Source organism: Podarcis raffonei, chromosome 3 (genome assembly GCF_027172205.1).
Source record: "Podarcis raffonei isolate rPodRaf1 chromosome 3, rPodRaf1.pri, whole genome shotgun sequence".
NCBI classification, from domain to species: domain Eukaryota; kingdom Metazoa; phylum Chordata; class Lepidosauria; order Squamata; family Lacertidae; genus Podarcis; species Podarcis raffonei.
In genome coordinates this window covers 76,274,899-76,297,197 of record NC_070604.1, presented here as the reverse complement: position 1 = coordinate 76,297,197, position 22,299 = coordinate 76,274,899, and the positions used below count along the sequence as shown (strand labels likewise).

The 22,299-nt window shown below is 42.9% G+C and overlaps 1 protein-coding gene across 3 annotated transcripts in view; it reads left to right on the top strand.

Moving 5' to 3' along the window:
* Window positions 1-11,789: 11,789 nt before the first annotated feature.
* Window positions 11,790-22,299, top strand: part of TRIM67 (tripartite motif containing 67) — a 36,792-nt gene continuing 26,282 nt past the window's right edge. For 2 of the 3 annotated variants that reach the window (XM_053382472.1, XM_053382473.1), the window contains exons 1-3: window positions 11,790-13,426; window positions 20,588-20,683; window positions 22,131-22,253. In XM_053382472.1, coding sequence (XP_053238447.1) covers window positions 12,473-13,426; window positions 20,588-20,683; window positions 22,131-22,253 — 1,173 coding nt within the window. In that variant the 5' untranslated portion in view covers window positions 11,790-12,472. The remainder of the gene's footprint in view (window positions 13,427-20,587; window positions 20,684-22,130; window positions 22,254-22,299) is intronic. The other variant, XM_053382474.1, reaches the window with a different exon arrangement.

The window sequence follows — 22,299 nt, the reverse complement described above, 5'->3', positions numbered from 1 at the left end:
AAAACTCCTTAGAGAGCATAAGGAAGCTGACTTATCTAATTCCAACTCCTGCGCAGGCAGGATTTCCTACACTTAAAGCACGATTTCTTCAGCTTACCCACCCTTTCTGAAAATACAGCTTCCATTCAGCGAAATTATGCATCCAGGGATGTCTGAAGGATTTGTGGGCAGGTTGCCAGCCAATGCAGTTTGGGGTAGAACGGTATCTGGTGGCAATTAAATCTCTTATCTGGTCCCTTCAGCAGTTCTTCATATTCTCTCTCTCTCTCTCTCTCTCTCTCTCTCTCTCTCTCTCTCTCCCCCCCCCCCCCAAATTCCTGGCAGACATAAAAAGTAAATACGAAAACAGTTTAAAGAGACAGAGGGTTATTGTAAGAAATCTAGTGTCTCAGAGGAAGATGTCAGCAGAGAAGATCTGAATTTTAGTGCTTTCTTTTTGAGAGCCGTATCAGGAATTCAGGTGCAAGGCTAGGTAAGTGCTCATTGTAGGCAAAGAGCAGGTCAAGGCCAAGGTTGGTAGTCTAGTGCCCCCCTCCCCCGCAATGGTAAGTGAGGCTGAGGCAAGGAGCTGTATTTTGGCTAACCATGGGAGTCAAAGTTTATTCAGTGCAAAAATTGTCAATTGCACCATGGCTAGTGCTCAATCTGCAGGAGAAATCCCATTTCCAGCTCCATTTTAGGAGCCTTATACAGCAGTTTTCTGCAAATAATCTATCTGACATTTGTTCCACTGTATCTGCACTGCTACTCCTTCTGCACTGTATTATTAAAGCCTCCAGATGCCAACACTATACATTTCTTGGTCACTTGTATATTATGAGATTTGTAGTATTTAAATTGTATAAATGCTTTCCTATGTTCATGCCTGTATATTTTGCAGCATGTTGCATATAACATGAGATTTGGTAAGAACGCACAACATTTTGGGGCACTCATTAGTAAAAGAATGGATGAAATAAAATTCATATTACTATTAGACATAAGTGTGACATAAAAATGAGCATTTCCTAATATATGACAATTCTACATATATATATATATAAAATGAAGCAAGTTTAAATAAGGTACCTCGTGACTATGATATGTTATGCACATGTATCAGGGTAGAGACTTGAGCATGATGAAGTAAGAGGAGGGCTAAATCCTTATTTGTCCCCTAACAACTACTTAATCTGAGCCAACTCTGAGGATTACATGCTTCATCCTGTGCAAGGAAGCAGATGCCGCAAGAGCTGTATAAAAACGGGAAAAGGGAGGTTCCTCTATCAAACACTCAAACCACAAAGAAATATTAAAAACATGACTCAAATTAATACACAAGTACTTGATCCCCTCCCCAATCCAACAGTTGCTACTGCTACATATTTGACAGAAAAACAAAATGAATAGCAAAGGCTCCTAACAATATATTTCATTGGTCTATATATACCCGGGGCGTATATTTGGTTCAAATGAATCCTGAGCTGGATTCAGCAGATTTGGAGAGACTCAAGACTCTTCTGAAACAGGTGTCCCACAAACTGTCCCAAGCTAAATCTGGCTGCCTCTGAAGCCCCATTGGGGCTGCTCTGGAAAACCTACGGAACTCAGGCAGACTCAGACTGTCTGTCTCTTTAAAATCATTACGTTTCCCCAAACTACAACTTTTATCAGCCCTGGCCAGCATGATCAATGACTAGGGGTGACTAGTGTTGTAGTTTAGCAACATCTGGAAGGCCACAGGTTGTCCATTCCTACTACAGAAGGATAGGGGGGAAGGTGGGAGTGTAAGTTTCTGACTGAGAGCTCTAACTTACAACCAACTAACAGTTTTTTGTAGGGCTCTCCTTTTTCTATTTGATTGCTGTACTTTGGTGTAGAAGGAAGAAACTTAACTGTTGTCAACTGGGGGAAAAACCCAACCCCCCAGCCTGCAAACTTTCTTATTCATCTTAACTCCTTAATCCCTGTACCAAATCCTTCTGAAATTTTACAGGTTACCAGTTTAAGGACTTGTAATACTCTATGATGTTTGGTATGTTAATATACACCCCCCACACAAAAATCAGGGAGGTAAGTAAATCGTCTTTTAGTCCCCCACCCCTTCAACTTCAAAGGCATCTGGCATAAAACCTCCACTACCTATCATTCTGAAATTGGGCAGGTTTCTGACCTAGGGGTACCTCATAGTGTCTGTTATGTATGCTGTTTTCCTCCAAAACAGAAAGAGGAAAAGGGGAATCCTTTTTTCTAACTCCCCCCCAAAAAAAAAACCCTGTATAAAACTGATGGTATTCACCCCTTCAGAAGAGCCTTCCACAAATTTCATCCAATTCAGCCATAAAATAAAATATAGATTGCTGCTTTTTTTAAAACACAAAAATGCCTGAACCTGTTTGTCTGAAATTAGGAAGGTTGTATACACTCAGGAGGGGCTATTGTGTTTTAAAATTTCATCCAAATATGTGAACAGGTAAAGGATTTATGCCCATGCAATATTTATCCATTACAAGCAATAGGGAGATAGGAAGTCTCATATATATGAAGTTCTGATTTGTACCCAAGGGAAAGTGTTTGGTCCAGGAGCAGTGGGCTGAAGTCACACCAATCCCTTTCTGTTAGCAGTGCCACTGCTGTTTACCAAGAAGCAGCAGGACAGCAGGAATTGCATGGGTTTTCTGGCAGAGCCAATCCAGCATTTCTGCAGGTTCAGCCAAGCAGCCCTGACCTCTTCACCACATCATCCCTCCCAATAAACAACAACAGTGCTGCTGTCAGGGGGTTATTGGTGCAGCTGCACTCTGCTGAGCAAGTTTCTGGGATTCTTGTGGGTGGGTGTGGACATCATGTGTGTTAAATGCATGGAGTGTTTGCAGCCTGTGTCCAGTACCTACTCCTACTGTATACATTTGCTTATCCCTAATACAGTGGTAAAGGTAAAGGTAAAGGGACCCCTGACCATTAGGTCCAGTCATGACCGACTCTGGGGTTGCGGCTCTCATCTCGCTTTATTGGCCGAGGGAGCCGGCGTACAGCTTCCGGGTCATGTGGCCAGCATGATTAAGCCGCTTCTGGTGAACCAGAGCAGCGCACGGAAATGCCGTTTACCTTCCCGCTGGAGCGGTACCTATTTATCTACTTGCACTTTGGCATGCTTTTGAACTGCTGGGTTGGCAGGAGCAGGGACTGAGCAATGGGAGCTCACCCCGTCGCAGAGATTCGAACCGCTGACCTTCTGATCCTAGGCTCTGTGGTTTAACCCACAGTGCCACCCGCGTCCCTACATACAGTGGTACCTCGGGTTAAGTACTTAATTCGTTCCAGAGATCCATTCTTAACCTGAAACTGTTCTTAACCTGCTGGAGCACGATTTCTGTTCTCATCCTGAAGCAAAGTTCTTAACCCAAGGTACTATTTCTGGGTTAGCGGAGTCTGTAACCTGAAGCGTCTGTAACCCGAGGTACCACTGTACCAGCATTTGCCACAGATTGTACAAGGAGCACACCTTGTGCTCCTGCATGACTCTCATTCATTGGTACTTGCTCAATGGAAGTACCCAATGTCCTATGAAGGACTGACCTTGAAAATAGCACTTGCTTAAGGCAGCAAAATATTTAAAAATTCAATCTTCCTAGAGACACGAATCCCTGGTGAGGGGGAAGAAATTCTTCTTTCTTTTATTTTTCTGGGCCTTCACATCTCTGTAGCTGTTCTACGCCAGGCACATCTGTTATGGTATATATAGCTACTGCTTCTTCTTCCCTGAATCCCTGTTATGTGCACTGTACAAGCCATTCACAATCAATGTAACATTGTGTGTTCTGCATAAGGCAGTCAAAGTCAGCGCACCCAGTACAGCAAGAGAGGGCAGCACCAAATATGTCAAGGAAGGCAACAACAGAGAAAAGACAGAGAGGCAACCCACAGTCTCTGAGTGGAGAAATTAAGATATCCCCAAACATTTCTGCAGTTTTTCTTCTTCAAGTACAAGAGTTCTCAATTTTCTCCTTTTTTTATCAGTGCTCCCTTGGAGTTCTGACTCTCAGAAAGAAAAGCCCTTGAAGAAAACACATTATCACAAACCACTATCGAGGACCATCTTTCTCATCTTGTCCTAGTCTAATGCTTTACTTGATGGGTTGATATGATAAGAATAATCCTTGGTAATGGATCTGTGATCATGACATCACCTAAATGATAGCTGCTCGTGCAAAAAACTGTTAAGGCCTATTCCCGTAAACCAATTGTATGAATTGCCCTTAAAAATGCTGCTTTGCTCATCAGTTTCCTAGATAAATTTAAGCCAGCATACCCAAGCAAAGTGACATGCAAATTGGAGTTCATGATTTTGTCAAAGATTGCAGTAATTAATAATTTAAATTCATGTTAATCCATGTTGGGGAGGGGGCAAAGTGAAGAGAAATGGATCAGAAAAAGTCAAGAAGAAGAAGACGACCACGACGACAGGAAGACACTGCAAGACATGATGGGAAAAGACTGAAGGAAAAAGAGACAGATTCAAAGAAGAAGCATAAACGACAAAATTCATTGAGCAAGACAACTGGGTTCCTAGGGTCATTCTGTCGTTGTACCATGAGTATGAAAGTGTCTTATCTGCTGTATACTTGATCTTTTGTTCAAATTGTATCTCTATCTCCTTCCTGTGGCTTTTCCTTCAGTTTCATTATCCTGGTGTGTGTGAATGACTTCATCTGATGGCAGTAATCTAACAATAGAAAAGCATTTCTCAAGCAGAGATTCAGGTTCAAAGCTTTGACTACCAGAAGTGGGGACTTCAGGCAAGGTATCAGATCAAAGTTCCTTTCTAAAACAGGAAAGAAGACTCTCATAAGTAAAGCAGTACACCCAATGTGAAGTAAAGTAATACACCCAATGTGAAGTATTTCTCTTCTTTTTATACCCTTTATATTTTATAAGGAAATGCAATGCTAAACCAGAGGGGGAATGGATGGGGAAAGATGAGAAGTAATATGGGAATTACTGTGAAAAGTAATTCTACTGGTGTTAAACACAGTGGCCACGAATTGTGTGGAAAAGAAGAGTTGTGTTCACTGAAATAAATAGTTTTGGAGACTCACTGACAACTTGAGAGTCAGTGCGGTGTAGTCACCAAGAGTCAGTGTGGCATAGTGGTTAGGGAGTTAGACTAGGACCTGGGATACCAAGGTTCAAATCCCCACCCAGCCATGAAATTCACTGAGGGATCTTGGACCAGCCTAACCTACCTCATAGGGTTATTATGGGGATTAAATGAGGGGGAGAACCAAGTACACCACCTTGAGCTCCTTAGAAAAAAGGTGGGGAATAAATTCAATAAATCACTTAGTGAATTCTGTGCATTCTTTGTACAATCAGTGATTACTCGCCTTGATGGCTATGTTATACCTCTGGCATCAGAGTATGCTTCTGAATATCAGCTGCTGGGTATAAGAAATGGGGAGAATGCTGTTGCGTTCACAAAGGCTGCCCATAGACATCAAGGTGGGCACTCTGAAAAGAGGGTGCTGGACTTGTTGTGCCTTTTACTCCGATCCAGCAAATTACGGTAATTCTTAGGTTCTTAAGTTTTGAATCATAGAATTGTAGAGTTGGAAGGGACCCTGAGGATCATCTAGTCCAACTGCTTGCAATGCAGGAATATGCAGCTGTCCCATGCAGGGACTGAACTTGCAACCTTGGCATTACCAGCACCATGCTCTAACCAATGGAGCTATGAAACATTCATTTGATAAAATCACCTAAAATCATTTCACATATGTGAAAAAGATATTAGAGAAAGAAACATCAGGCAAGGAGCTGAAAGGTTAGGATAAGGGACTGGAAATGAAAGTATTAAACACTTTTTGTTAAAATTATTCATACACACGCTTTTTATTTTTTCACTGTGAGTTCTTTGGAGAGTGGATAGTATTGGATTGGAACAAAGAAGGTCTGCCTTTATGTCCTTTCTCAGTCCTGAATTCTCTGCTTGGCCTGAGATAAACCATTCCCACTCAGCTTTCCCATTTGTAAAATGTAGAGCTGTAAGCGTGACATGGAAATGCCCTTTTCCCAAAGGACATACCCTCTTTGCAGGCTGCATCCCCTCCTCCTGACACCAGATTTGATTATTTGAACTTGTCCTGAGTGCTCTCTCTGGGTTTGTGTGGGTAGCTTGAAGAAATTAATGAACCTGTGCCTCCACGGTAGCAATCTAGGTTACAAAGCAACCTAGCTTCAAGAAAGCTACTTCTGGCTCTTCAGTATGACTGTAAGCCTCATAGTGGGTATGAGAGGTTCTCTGGGGATTACAGGCAGCATTTTCTTGGGCTAGAAGGGCATTCCTTCTCCTTGGCTTCATTAATTTCACTTCTGGCCCCTGGAGCATTAAACATGACAGCAGGATGGTAATTCTTCACCTCTGTGTTTCTAATGGAATGATAATTGTGCATCTACTTGCCAAGTGCGGGAAAGTTCTTGCTCCACAGTTTGTCATGACACTTCCACTGCCAACCCATTTTGCTGACTGAGAATGTAGTTGTTTCTTGGATTCCTTGAAATAAAAGCTATAGAGAGATAAATAAAGCAAGAAAAATGTTCAACATACTAAATTGTTCCACCCCAGCTGTCATTATGCCAAGGCCTAAATGTATAACAACTGACCTCTAAAAATCTGGAAAGTACCTTGAATGAAGAACACAGCCAAAAAATAGAGAAAAATAATCTTGACAGCATGAGAGATTCATTTATTTAAAATATATTCATTATGCCATAAGTTCTCTTTCCAGAGCCATAAACTACAAGCAGATATTGTTAGACATAGCCAGATTCACTGCAGGATGAAGTAAAAATTTGGACATCTGCTTTAACTAGAATATACATTTGACCTGAAAATAGCTACCTAGCATTCTATTGTACATTAACAACATTCACATATGTTATATGAGTTTTGGTGGGAGAAAGTAGGCTGTGTGCCAAGACTCTTCAGTTGCTTGGGCATCCCTTCTAATTCCTGGATTAGCTAAACTAGCTTCCCAGTAAGGTGATGGGCCATTAAGGGGAACAAAGGAAGGGGCTCTGTGCAAGAGAGCAAATGGTTGGGGGCCCCTCCCTCAACCTGGGAATAGTTAGAAGGACAAAGCCAGAGTTGAGAGTTGGGAGTGATGTAAGCTAGAGGCAAATCAGCAAGCTGGGAAGATAGAACACGAGTGATGTTTGATTTCTGTTTGAATCCAAGGCTGTCGCTATGGAAGAAGCAAGAGCCTCTTGGGCCATTAATGCTGTGAACCCCTCCTCACAGGCTCAGGTTGTATAGGTGTGTGTGTGTGTGTGTGTGTGTAAATAAACCGTATGTCATAAAGACACCATCATCTCCACTTTACCTCATTCCAAAGGGAACACAGACCGGGGGGGCCACTAGGTGGCGCATCGGAAGATGGCTGACAATAACATTTCTCCGACCCACACGAGGTAATTTGGAGGCTATGATGGGGGTAATTAGCCTCCTTAACCCCCCCAGGATTGTGGGGGGGACGGCCCTTGCCTGCTGTGCCCTATACCACCCCCGAATTTGTGGGGGTGGGGGCACTAGGCACAAAGCCCTCCTGTGGGATTCCGGCACTCCTCAACGCCGTCCCTGATTCGCGCCGCTAGTTGCAAGGATCTTCAAAAGAAACAATTTGGACGAGATAAATTGCACATGCTTCAAGGAAAAAGGGGAGTAAAGACTGCTGACAGAAGAGATCTCTGATAACAAGACAAGAATAAAATATGAGAAGATACGTCAAGATACGGTACGACAAATGACTGAGGGGGGGGGGGGAAACCTGCCTTCCCTTTTTTATGTGATTTAACAAGAATCCCCTCCCCTAATGAGTCAGAAATCAAGGACTTCAGCTGTGGATTTAAGGCTGTGTGGAGATAAACTTTCGATCCAAAGCAATGTTTCAAGATGAAGCTGGAAAGCTAAGAGTTTTGGAATGACGCAGTTAAAAATGCCGTCGCCATTTTGGGAGGCATTGTTGGAGCTCTTGGGTCTGGGAGGAGAAAGAGAGAAATAGGTGCCATTCAAAATATGCAACTAGGCAAGTCTCCAGGACCGGATGGGCTGACTTCCAGATATTATAGATCTTTGAAAGAGTGGTTATTACAACCTTTGAAGGAGGTCTGCAATGAAATTTTGGAAGGGAAAAGGGCACCAGAATCGTGGAAAGAAGCTTATATTACTCTTATACCGAAAACGGAAACTGAAAAGACTCAACTTAAGAACTACCGTCCCATATCCTTATTAAATGTGGATTACAAAATTTTTGCTGATATTTTGGCTAAGAGACTGAAAAAAGTATTGATTGAAGAGATTCATAAGCACCAAGCGGGCTTTCTACCGGGAAGACATTTATCTGATAATTTGAGGAATATAATTGACATTTTGGAAAAGCTAGAAGTGAATATAAACACTAAAGCAGTCCTGATATTTGTGGATGCGGAGCAAGCTTTTGACAATATTTCTTGGAGTTTTATGAAAAAGAACTTACAGGGTATGGGGGTAGGCCAAGGCTTTGAGAATGGTATAGGTGCAATATATTCAGAACAAAAGGCTAAATTAATTGTAAATAACGTGGTTACGGAACAATTTAAGATAGAAAATGGGACACGACAGGGGTGCCCAATTTCCCCATTGCTTTTTATATCGGTCCTGGAGGTCCTGCTGAACATGATTAGGAGGGACCAGTTGGTTAAAGGCATACAGGTCGGAGCTAAACAGTATAAACTGAGAGCATTTGCAGATGACCTAGTTTTGACGTTACAGGAGCCAGAATCTAGTACTAAAAGAGTTTTAGAACTAATTCAAGAATTTGGTCAGGTGGCAGGATTTAAGTTGAACAAGTTAAAAACTAAGGTTTTAGAGAAAAACTTAACATTGACCGAAAGAGAGACGTTTCAGAATGAAACAGGTTTAACTGTTGTTAAGAAAGTGAAATACCTGGGGATTAACATGACAGCTAAAAATGGGAATTTGTTTAAAGATAACTATGAAAAATGTTGGATGGAAGTGAAAAAAGATTTAGAAATTTGGTCAAATTTGAAGCTTTCCTTGTTGGGTCGAATTGCAGTTGTAAAGATGAATGTATTGCCTAGAATGTTGTTTTTGTTTCAGACATTGCAAATTGTGGACAAGATGGACTGTTTCAAGAAGTGGCAGAAAGATATTTCTAAATTTGTCTGGCAGGGCAAGAAGCCCAGAATAAAATTTAAGATTTTAACTGATGCAAAGGAAAGGGGTAGAAGAAGAACTGGTGAAATGGGAGAATCAGTTGTTGTTGGCTGAATCTTGTTGCCAAGACAGGGCCCAGAAGATTGGCTATTGCTCACTCCAAGGAGGAAGGTGCTATTTCAGACAATGCAAGGAGAGGTAAGTGGTGCTCTCCTTGCATCCCAAGCTTTTGTAGTCTGCTTTTGAGAGAGAAATTATTTCTGGGTTTTTTTTCCTACCCCCTTTTTCTTCTACCTCCTAAGTGCAATTAGCTGTAACTTTTCCATATTTATAGTCCCATTGCTCCCTGCTATAGCAGTTATGGTATTGGCAGAAACATCATATGAGAAGCAAATGTGGCAGAGCAGTTCACCTCTGCCTCTCTTGCACCATCTTTCTACATTCATTTGCCAGTGCAAGTTTGCACTGGAAGTAAGAGAATATAGCTACTTCCAGAATAAGACATTAGACCTTGCCACTTCCATACAATTGTAGGTAGAAAGAAACTCTGTTTTGCACCAGGAACTTTTATATGTAACAATGAGTTTACAGCTTAGATCAAATCCTGTATGAGAATATGATCCAAGAACAAGCATAATGGCATGTTTCTTGTAGGTCCGTTAATACAATGATATAAGCAAGTTTATACTGTGAAACACTTGGAAACCACTCTAATAAACATCTGAGGATTTTACTGAAATTGTTAAAAATGTGAGTAGTGTTAAACACAGTAATAATTGCTCTGTGGTGGCTCCAGTTTAGTAAGCTGCTTGGGACACACATTGCTAGACATCCCCAATTAACTGAAATAGGCACCTCCTGCAACCAAGGTAGACACAATTCACCTGGAAATTCTATCATGTTATCTATGTCAAAATTAATGTGCAAGATCTCATACTGTGATCTCATGCACAGGAGAATATGCTAAATGTGTAGTGCTCAGGTAATTGTGCAGGCACCTGCTGTTTGTACGTCTATTAAACTGGTACTTAAAGTTGTAGGATGAACAGAGTTGAGACAGTTTTTCATTTTCTGTGTCAACCAGCAATTGGCCCATCAGTTATCAAAATATACCCCAGACAGAAGTTGTGATCCATAGGACAGGATCTCCACACCTGTGGACATTACAAAATTCCCTTCTGACCATAGCCCCTGCATCACACAACAAGCTGTTTCTTAAACTAATGAAACATTTTGAATCAGAGTGATGGTGATGGCGATGATTGTAGTTAATAATACATATATGTAAGAAAACTCTGGGACATTCTGAAGTTCAACACCTTCAAACCACGTTTGCTTCAGAATCTCCTATATTTTTTTCATGTACATACTCATGCTGACATATCAATAAGACAGTGGAGAGATGGCCAAATATTGAAAAAGCCATGCTAACTAGCTGTAGTTTGTATTTTGGCTGGATTCCAGGACTGAAATGATTTACTTTGCATTCCAAGGCACTAATTATTAACCCACCTCTATAACATATATTGCTTCTTTTCTCTTTTTTGGCCCTTCCTCTTTGGCCATATATGCCACTAGCTCAGATCTGGGTAGTAGAGGAACAGATTTAAAGGGAAAATAAAATGTGTTGCATTTAAAACTGCATTCCAGCCAATTCTGGTTTTATACAGTTCCTGTAGTGGTTAAGAGCAGTAGTCTTGTAATCTGGGGAACCGGGTTCGAGTCTCTGCTCCTCCACATGCAGCTGCTGGGTGACCTTGGGCCAGTCACACTTCTTTGAAGTCTCTCAGCCCCACTCACCTCACAGAGTGTTTGTTGTGGGGGAGGAAGGGAAAGGAGAATGTTAGCCGCTTTGAGACTCCTGAAGGGGAGTGAAAGGCGGGATATCAAATCCAAACTCTTCTCTTCTTAAGTAAGCAAAGTGTAAGACTATTTATTTCTAAAAAGGGTCTTGGAGCAACCTACCCAGTTTATTTTCTATACGATTGCTACTTGGGTTACAAACCATTATAATCTCTTCCAAGTCATAAAATAATGGCTTTTTATCATCTCTGTTTTATTCTAGCATTCCATCTTTCTATTATCCTAAACATATGTAGAGCAAAGAAAAAACAGATGGGATTTCCCACTGCTAGTGCATCCTTGTAATGATGGTTATTTCCAACTCACAAAACACTCAGCTGTCAACTCTGATTTATTTTTGAAGCAAATTTGGATTTGGTTGCTAGTGGAGTGGTGCAGGGTTTTTTCCCCTACTTCCAACATAATCTTTTGTGTGTGTGTGTGGAATGCCACTATCCAATCACAATTCAGCCTGTGTACCATCTATAATAATAATAATAAAAATCTCTTTCATTCTTCTAGTTAACAGCGTGCAATATTTTGTGGTTGGAATTTGTGTTCCAGCATGATAAAGAATATGGAAAGGAAAACATATTTGCAGCTTGCTCTCTTCTTTCAAGCTTCCTCATTTGAACATCCCCGTCTTCCCTCAGGGGGAAAGCACGCTATTAGAGATAAAGAAACCCCCACTATGTTCAATCCTGTCTATAAATAATGGAGCTTTATCGTATAAAGACATCTCCCTTTAAATAAAACTCGTTCTCTCCTTTCAGTCACATAGCAAGCGATCACCTATTTGCTGAAAAAGCTATTCCCGCCCCCTTTACGGTTCTTTCCCCTTCTGTCTCCCCTTTAATCTATGCAACACGAATTCCAGCTAGCCGACTACTATGCTAACTGCATACACCAAGGGCAAGGAAATTCCTTTGCAATAAACAATAGCTGTCTTCCACCCCTTTGGCTGCAACTAGGCAAGGTCAGTCCCGCTGCGGCAGCAGCTACAGCGCCTGGAAAAGACCCCCGCCTCCAGCTCCACTATGCGTGCAGAACTCAGCAGCTGTACATCAGAAAGAGCCGGCCAACCCCATCAGCGCTATTGAACTCAACCCAAAGGAGCTGTCCAACTCCATCGTGGTGCTGAACCGAGCTAGAGCAACACAGCTGGGGAAGCTGTCTATCCGCGCCGCGGTGCTGAACTCAGCAACATCCGCTCAGCAAGGAGCTGTCCATCCTGCCGCGGTGCTGAAAGCTGACTCCTCTCCGACATCTTTCCAGCTGCAAGAACAGCAGCAGGAAGAGACAGCGGCTACTGTGGAACATGGAGGGAAAGGGCTCCCGGAAGAGCAGCAATAAGGCTGACTGCACCCGGCTGTATTTGCGCTGATCGGTTCCATCCCAGCCCGCTCTCGCTGTTTGGACACAAAGCCACCCGCAGCCATGGAAGAGGAGCTGAAATGTCCCGTGTGTGGCTCGTTGTTCCGGGAGCCCATCATCTTGCCCTGCTCCCACAATGTCTGCCTGCCTTGCGCCCGAACCATCGCCGTGCAGACGCCGGAGACCGAGCAGCACCTGCCCGCCATGCTGCACCCCCGGGGCCCTGCGGCAGCGCCGGGGGCCGGGGCCGGAGCCTCCGGACCAGCCTCTCTCGACTACGACTGCGGGGCCGGAGGGGGCAGCGGAACAGGCGGAGGGGGCGGCGGAGGCGGCGGCGTGGATCATGCGGACAAGCTGAGCCTGCACAGCGAGACCGACAGCGGCTACGGCTCCTACACCCCGAGCCTTAAGTCTCCCAACGGGGTGCGGGTTCTGCCCCTGGTGCCACCTCCTCCGGGCTCCTCGGCGGCGGCGGCAGCCCCTCGGGGTGGAGGCACCAGCTCCTCGCTGACCTGCCCGCAATGCCACCGCAGCGCCTCGCTGGACCATCGCGGCCTACGCGGCTTCCAGCGCAACCGGCTCCTGGAGGCCATCGTGCAGCGCTACCAGCAGGGCCGGGCCGCCGCCTCGGCCGCCGCCAAGTGCCAGCTGTGCGACCGCAGCCCCCCCGAGCCGGCCGCAGTGATGTGCGAGCAATGCGAGGTGCTCTACTGCGCCTCTTGCCAGGTCAAGTGCCACCCGTCCCGGGGGCCCTTTGCCAAGCACCGCTTGGTCCCTCCGCCCAGCCAGCAGGGAGCCCCGAGCGGAGCGAGCGGCGGAGCAGCTGGTGGCGGCGGCGGGGGCAGCAAAGCGCCCGGGGCTGCCCGCAAGCCCCCGACCTGCGCGGATCACGAGCTGGAGAACTACAGCATGTACTGCGTGACCTGCCGGACTCCCGTCTGCTACCAGTGCCTGGAAGAAGGCAAGCACGCCAAGCACGAGGTGAAGGCCTTGGGGGCCATGTGGAAGCAGCACAAGGTAAGGCAAGGAGAGGTCCTGATCTTTGCTCCACAGCTCGCTCGCCTGCACCGCCTGCTGGCAAAGGCTGGAGCGTGTCACGCCAGATCAGAGCCGGCCATTGACTCCCGGTTCTTTCGTAAGGAGCCATTACCGCCCTCTAGAACTGAACTAGCAATCGCTACAGCAGATGAGAATCCCAACGTTATAGATAAATTGGCACTGAAAGAGTGGTGAAGGCCTACCCTATAAATCACTTTTAGCAGGTATTTATTTCACTCCCAGGTGGAAATTTTTTTTGAATGCCAGTAATGTACATGTACAGGTTTTAAACAAAAGGGTGCCCGTCTTTCCCAACACCATTGAGTAAACCCAACCCTAGGGAGCAGGGTCATTGCAGCACAACATGTCTTGAATCCAGGCTGAATAGAGATGTGCTACTTCTTTTAGAAATTTGCTGCTGTTCTGTATAATGGTCCCAATAGCTGTATGAACCAGCTCTTAAAGTGTATTGTGGGACAGCTGAACTACATGAAGTGAACTTTGAGTGCATCCCAATATCTCCTCCAAGGTTCTTCGCCCCCAAGCATTACAGTACAAAAAATATTTAAAGTTGCACAGTTCTGTACTATCTCCATTGTGTTTGCCTTTCTAACAACCCTTTCTCCCATTCTAAAGATGAATAACAATGGGCAAAGAAAGGTAGTAAACTTGTAGATGTCCAGATGTTGTTGGACTCCCATCAGCTCTGGTCAGCATAGCAAAAAGCCAGGGATGGTTATTATTGTTTATTATATTTATTTATTTACTAAATTTGTATACCACCCTTCATCTTTTTTGGGATCGCTCACAACAAGAAAAATAAAAAAAATCAAAAACCCACAAAATACATAATAAAAACAAGAACAAGAACAAACCAATAACCCTTGTCCCCTTCCCACCCGCTCCCACAACACATTTAAAAGGGTATCAGATGTAATCAGCCAAAGGCCTGGTTGAAGAGAATGGAAGTCCAGAACCTCCCTATAATGGGGCTAATGGATAGTGACTTCCTCAAGGCCACCTTGGTGAGAGACAAATAACATTATATTAGATATACCTGACTAGACAGTTCTTACTAATCTGCTGTGCAACTTGCCTGTGCTTTCCACCCTTGGGAAACTTCTAACAGCTTTATAAACCACTTTGCAGCAGCAGAATAGTTCAGAGTGACCATTCTGAAACAACTAAGTGTTATAGTAGGAATGTATTCATTGTAATTTGGTTTTGGGGGGATGTTTGCTAAGAAAAGCAATAGGTGTTTATTCAGAGTGAGGGAGGAGAATATGGAAAATTTCCTTGTAGGTTTCCAGCAACATTTTTAAAAAAAAAAACAGTTAATGCAATTTTTGTTCACACATCACTACTCTGGATTTCATTTCCATTCTACAAGTCTGTTGAAAAACCAAGCTGTATTAAAGTTGCAGGATAAAATGCTATTTTCTTGGCTCTTAAATTATGGGAATAAAGAATCCTAGGTAAGTGAATAAGCGTAATCAAGTATTCCCTTCTGCTTCATTATTTTTATTTACTATTTACTACACATTCAACTATTAGCCATTCAATAAAATTTTAGGGTTTAAACCAATTCATGTCAGTTTTGATATCACAGGACATAGATCTCATAGATAACAGCATTGAATTTGTATTATTTCTATTAAATACAGTTGTATTTTCTTTACCTTTGAGTAGAACATGAAGCTCTTGAGATTGAGCTGAAAGCCAATTATGTCCATCCTTGCTGAAAATAAAGGCCTACAAAGTATTTATTGATTATTCACATTGCGCTTGGGTGAAGCGCTTTCTGTTATTAAATAATGCATACATTATACATTTATACATCAGAGCTCTCAGGGAACTGTGACAGTTATGTTCCTGTGGGATGGCTCGAATGCTGCTATTCTATTCTTTTCTGTCATGTGGTAACATTGGGCAGGGATATTTTTATTTAGTTGCATTCAAAAATACATCTGCTTCATATATTGTGAGGTGATTCAGTCCCCTGAGGATTGTGGCATATGACCTTCCCAAATGTTTGAATCAATTTCTTAAATGAATTAAATAGGAACTTCAGTAGTGAGTGAAGATTTCTGGCTCATGTAGCTCAGTACTTAACAACACCCATTGACCATTTTTTCTACCCAGTTGGTTGACCTCTTTACAGCAAACACTTGCACTGCTGAAGAAGCAGAGGCAGCCGCTTTTCAGTTCATATTATAAGACTGGAACTATTCCTCTTCAGAAACTGAAGGACTTATCTGGCCCTTTCAACATTTGCCTTTGTTATTTTTAGTATGATCTTGGGGATCACCAGCAAGCACTGGGGATTCCCATGCCATAGTTAAAGAACCCCTGATCTTCTCTGACTTGGTTTTCCTGGTCAGAATCCACTGTACCCCAAAACTCTTAACTGCATAGTCTACATTATTCAGACTACAGTGTGCAAAAGTGGGTGGGAGGCTACATAGCCAGGGTGCCTGTGGGGAAAGGTATTTGTTCAATAAATTGGAACAGTCAAAATAATTTCCCTTGATCATTTAGACTGCCCACCTACTATTTAAATCTTCATAGGCAAACTGGAGCTATTTTGAACTGCACCATGTGGAGACATTGCACTAGATCTGCTTGCTAAATGGCTCCCCAGATTATTCAAAAGATGATTTAAGCATGACAAAAAGGCTGGCTTCCTAGACATATGGGCAGGAGGAGGAATCAGTTTGCAAAATAGTTGCAAGTAGCATATGCTCATGATGGGTGAACGCTCTCTGCCTCCTCCCACAGCCTTATCCATGCAGGAACTCATAAAACCTGATGAAATGTGCAGTCCAATTCAGCCCATGGCACTTTGATTTATGATTTAGCCACTATTATGGGGCTCAGGAGGCTGTAAATTACGGAGAATTGCAGCATGCAAATATCCTGCTGCAGCCAGTTTTAAATATGTGGCTTTAACATGCTTTTCGCTTGGAAGAGAACAGTCAGTGAGGATGTTGGCTCCCTGACGTCACATTTACATCCTGCCAAGGATATTGGACTAGGATAATTAACACTTATAGGAGCACAAGATAATCACTATTATCACAAAAATTAGTTAATTGTGTGCTTATTTTCTTTCCAGTATTTACAACAAAAAGGATGAAACAGCATTAGGGGAAACCTGATGCAAAGAGAAATAAAAACACTGTACCTACAAGTTACAAGTTACACTGTCTTCGTGCTCATAGTTTTAGAATTAAGTTGAGTGATTTGAAATGGTGCATCGATCAATAAAGCATTTCATCCCACACCTTTGAAAATACTGTTCTTATCAATTGTTACGCAAGGTGTAATTTAAGTTGTTGGTGACTCCTCCCAAATGCTTCTTTTTTATTGTGTGTACCATGTTGCAGCTGGCCAAGACACCAACACTGCTGCCTTTTTGGTGCAAGATTAAGACTTGTCTGTTCATCCAGGCCTTTTAAGATTTGGTTTTAAGTTCCTGTGTTATGGTTAGCAGTTTTGATGAGTGGTTTGATGGTTGTTTTAGTTCTGTGTTGTATATAGTATTTTATTATGCTGGTTTGGATAATAGGGACCAGATTCAACTAAGCAGTTGCACTAGCAGGAGCCAAAGCAAGGAGTCCTGCCAGGGCAACTGGGGCTTTCTGTCCTCTTCTCCCACCTGCTCCCTTGTACCCCCCAACTGGTTATGGGAAGGTCGAGAGAACCCCCAGTGCATTGCACAGGGGAAGGGAAAGAGGAGATGGTTTAGCTGGGCAAGCAGAAATACTTGCACTAATTGAATGGTTGTAATAACACAATGTTGAATTCCACCTTGGGGTTTTGTGCTGGTTGTTTCAAGTTTATTGGCATCTCCAGGTCAGTGTAGCATACGTTAATGAACTAGATGGGCAGACAGTAGAAGGCTCCTTTCTTTGTTCCAGTCACTTGTGCAGTTTGGTGGAGAACAAATGCATTTGTTCATGTTCCTTTTTAGACCTGGGGAAACTAGGACTCCCCCCCTCTCATGAAATAAGGAGTGCTATCCCTAGAAAAATGGATGAGGATGGGGATACATTGTATAGCATAAAATACCAAACAATAGCAAACACATCTGGGTGTGTGCAGTTTCCCCACATACATATGTAAATACAGTGGTACCTCGGGTTACAGACGCTTCAGATTACAGATGCTTCAGGTTACAGACTCCGCTAATGCAGAAATAGTACCTCGGGTTAAGAACTGTGCTTCAGGATGAGAACAGAAATCATGCGGCAGTGGCGCAGCGGCAGCAGGAGGCCACCTTAGCTAAAGTGGTGCTTCAGAACAGTTTCAGGTTAAGAACGGACCTCCAGAACGAATTAAGTTCTTAACCAGAGGTACCACTGTACAACAAGAAGGCAGCATCTAATTAAAAGTTAAGAAGCTGGTCCAGTAAAAATGAAGTTGGTCTAATAAAAGTCAAATAAAAGTGCAAATACAGATTTAATTATAACCCAATGCTTTTTGAGCTCTTGATAGTAGTAGTTTGAGAGACGTAAGCAGTGTGAGAACTTTAGATATATAAACTAGGCGCCAAATGTCTCCTTAAACCAGGGTTACCATCACCAACATGGAATACCTAGTTGCCAATTTTGGTGCCAGATGGCTCAAAAGTTATATCAATACAACTTTTCAGTTCCTGGAATTCATTCTGATTGTGCAGATAAAATATAACAGATAGAATTCCACAGGATGTGTTGCTAATGTGTGAAAACAGTCAAGATCCCAGGATCCCCAGGCATGCACCTCCAGATGGTGGAGACATCAGGCACCATCCTAGCACCCAGGCATCTTCACTTTGTCACAGGTGACTGATAGCCAGGAGCAAAATGTGCCTGGCAACTGGCGAACTTCTAATGCTGCATCATTGGCTGCATACCCACAACTTAACCCAGTAAATCATATTCAGTCATTGAATAGTGTTAATGGAGGAGTAGATTTCCCCAGAGTTCAGTCCAGGGGTATCAGGTTAAGGGGAAGTACATGTGCACAGAACTGGGGGGAGGAATTGCCTGGGTCAAAGAAATAAGTACTTACTGGTTATTGGCAGGATTTGCTCAGGACAGACAATGGGATGTCATGTCTTCATGCCTTGCTTGTGAGTTTAATCATCTGTTGGAAGCAGAATGCTGGACTAGTTGGAGGCTGGGCTGATCCAAAGCAGCACTTATGGGAGGAATTGCATTTGGATGGGGCTACCCATTTCCGTTTGTGAACCAGCCCTCCGCGGGTTTAGGAATTAATCTCTCTGTTTTAGAATGTGGGCCTCCAAAGTCCTGAAACTTCCCGTTCTCGGCAATTTGTAAGCTTCAGTCGGCAACCAGATCAGGTGAGGGAAGATCAATATTAATCTTCTGCTGCTATTACATACAGAATAAACAATGAACTTTTATCTGAGAAGGAATAGTAGGATTAATGCTTATTTGTAAAATCAATAAGGAACCTGTCCTTGTATGCTATGCTATTGACAGATTCTGGGACAAGTGGTTAAGAAAAATCTTGGGAAAATAGCCAGAGTCAGGAATTCTTAATAGCTTTAGTCAAAGGCATTTACAACATGGGGCAATTTAGCTCCTTTCCATTATTGTGAAGGAACTTGTGGGCTGCATGATAGTTTACAAGGGTTTGGATAGCCTTTAGTGTGGAGGCATCTACCCTTTGGAACTCCCTTTGCATCAGGCGGGTGTCATCTCTATTGCATTTTTATAGCCCGCCAAAGGTTTTCATCTTGCAACATGCCTTTTGAAATCTTTATTCTAGTTTGTATCTCTCCTGGATTTGAATTGATTTGATGTTTGCATGTGTTGTTGCTGTTTTTAACTGCCCCCCCCGAGATGGATGCAAGCAAGTGGCTGGGCAGCTGAAGCATGCAGGCAGGTGGCCCTGGTCAACAAGTGGAAAGTTTGGCGAGGTCTAGAGATGGAATCGCTTTGGCGAGTTGTAAAGGGAGGCTTAGCTTTGGCAAGGCTTACAGGGAGTAGGAGTGATGTCTTTTGAGATGGGTAAGGAGGGGAGTAAGAGATGGGATGCGGGTGGCACTGCGGGTTAATCCACAGAGCATAGGACTTGCTGATCAGAAGGTCAGCGGTTCGAATCCCCGTGACGGGGTGAGCTCCTGTTGCTTGGTCCCTGCTCCTGCCAACCTAGCAGTTTGAAAGCATGTCGAAGTGCAAGTAGATGAATAGGTACCACTCTGGCGGGAAGGTAAACGGCGTTTCCGTGAGCTGCTCTGGTTCGCCAGAAGCGGCTAAGTCATGCTGGCCACGTGACCCGGAAGCTGTACGCCGGCTCCCTCGGCCAATAAAGCGAGATGAGCGCCGCAACCCCAGAGTCGGCCACGACTGGACCTAATGGTCAGGGGTCCCTTTACCTTTACCTTTAAGGAGGGGAGTGGTGACTATGGTGAGTAAAGGGGTGGCTTTGGAGAGGAGGGAAGGAACTAGGGCAGGACAGCAGTGAGGTTTGGGTCATGCAGGTGCACCAGCAGGCATGCTGGATCGATATCAGCTGTTCTGCCAGGGGACTTTTGCAGTCCCAACCTCGCCATCACCCTGCCCTGGCCCAGCCACATCTAGATAAGCAGCAGTGACACCGGTGTCAGAAGGGTGGCTCAGCAGCTCCACCCCACCCCACTACTGAGTCCAGATTAGTGCTTTTCTCATGAGAAAGCAAGTCAGTACAGATTAATAATCCCAGATGTTATAATCCTGAAAGGAAAAACAACAGTTTGCAAAATTCTGTTAAGAGTGACTCTGAACACACATTTTTGTGCAGTTGGAAGTAAGTCCTACTGTGTATAGCAGAGCTGCTTCCCTGGTACTTGTGCACAGGATCACAGCCTAAGCATGTAAAGAGAGCCCTTTAGAGTGACTAGAGGACCAAAAGAGTTCATAATGAAAGGAGTTGAAAAGAGTGAAAAGAGTTCATAAAGGCAATCTGTCTTGATTAGACACATAACTTGCTCACTACTTTAAGGGGTTCATTTTCTCTCTCCTATAAATAAAAACCTAATGATAGCAAGCACTAAAATGTTAGATAAAGTAACTGTTTTAGGAATAACCTGTACAGAATAAAGATTATCTGTTTTATACTTGGCGTCACTGGGCTTTTCCCCCCTTACAGGCACAACTGTCTCAGGCTTTAAATGGCATTTCAGATAAAGCAAAGGAAGCAAAGGAATTTCTGGTTCAGCTGAAAAATATACTACAGCAGATACAGGTAATAATTACAGAATTCTAGCTGTTTTGGATTTCATATCAAACTGCAGTAACTAAACAGGCAGATATTAAGCATGTTTTGTAGTTTTTGTTTTATTTTAATAGGACTATATGGCTAACTGTGTCGCAATCCAGCACAAGACCTAACTCTGTGCTAAGTTGTGTCCCAAATGCATTGATAGAACAAATTATAGTGATCACCATTTAAACAGATTATAATGATAATCAATTCAAACTTCCAATGAACATCAGTACTGACAATCCTATAGCACCTACAGTATTGGCATTTAGGTACCTGCTTAATACTCATGTGTTTACCCAGGCAGTTCCTGAATGGTGATCCAACTATATCTATCTATTAATCTGATCTACTGATTATTGATGCATTTTGTGCTTGGTTATGAATGTAATTTTATTGTGGATTTTATGCTGTTCATTGCCATATATATCTTTTAAATTAATGTTGGAGGAATAGGCATTTTTTGCAAAAAGAATAAAGAAAGAAAACTGCATTATTTTAGGGCACACTCCTATGCACACTTATTTAGAAGTAAACACTTTTGAAACCAATGGGCATTTGCTTCTAGGCAACTGTGTGTAGAATCTGAGTGTTGGTTTGGTTTATAAAGGTTTCTTTGGTTCCAATCCTGCCCAACTTTTGCTTTTTAGAAGTTGCTTATTTGGTCAACTTTGTAAAATGTTAATCCAATAACATCAGCCAAATAAATTTTTTTAAATCCTGTTCACACAGACACACATACCAACACATTTGTTATGTTTACCATCTAACCTAATGAAGAGCTCTGGAGAAGAAAGTATTATTTTGATTTTACAAAGCTGGAATGCTGTTCATACTTACTCAGGCATAAGTCCCTAAGACTTCAGTCAGGCTCAGTAGAATTGAAGCTACGTGTTTCTTTCTTTCATGACTTTACAGCAATACACATGCCCATGTACTGAAACAATACATTGATTGTCAGCTGTTTTGTTTCAAACTGAATTATTTTCCGCTTGTACACTGTGCAGCTACAAATGAATTTCAGATTGCAATGACACCTTTGAAAACAAATTTGGAGACGGTGGGGACAGTTCACCACAAACTCTCTATGCAAACAAGTCCCATTGAAATGAATGGGAGTTGTGCATATCCTCCCCATGATGCCGAACCATTTTATAGTAACATTTCCCAGAACTGCAAAAAATTAAATATGCTAAAGATTTAGACTTTTTCAATGTTCCAGCATAACCATTTTGATAGCATCCCCGCAAAACTTTTACAACAAGCTGTTATTAACGTCACGACTTGTAATGAATCACACAAACAGCATGCTGCCAAATCCTCATTAAAAAAAATCAAAAATCCCCAGGAAGATGAAACACTGGCAATGCATTGAGTAAAAGAGGCTTTCAGTTGTAGAAGGAAATGTGGGGGTTTTTTTGTCTTCAAGGAAAATGGCTTGGACTATGAAGCCTGTCTGGTGGCTCAGTGTGATGCCTTGGTTGATGCTTTGACTCGTCAGAAGGCAAAACTGCTCACAAAAGTTACCAAAGAGCGTGAACACAAGTTAAAGGTGAGTGGAAATTTCATTTGACAACACCCATAAATGCATAGGCTTA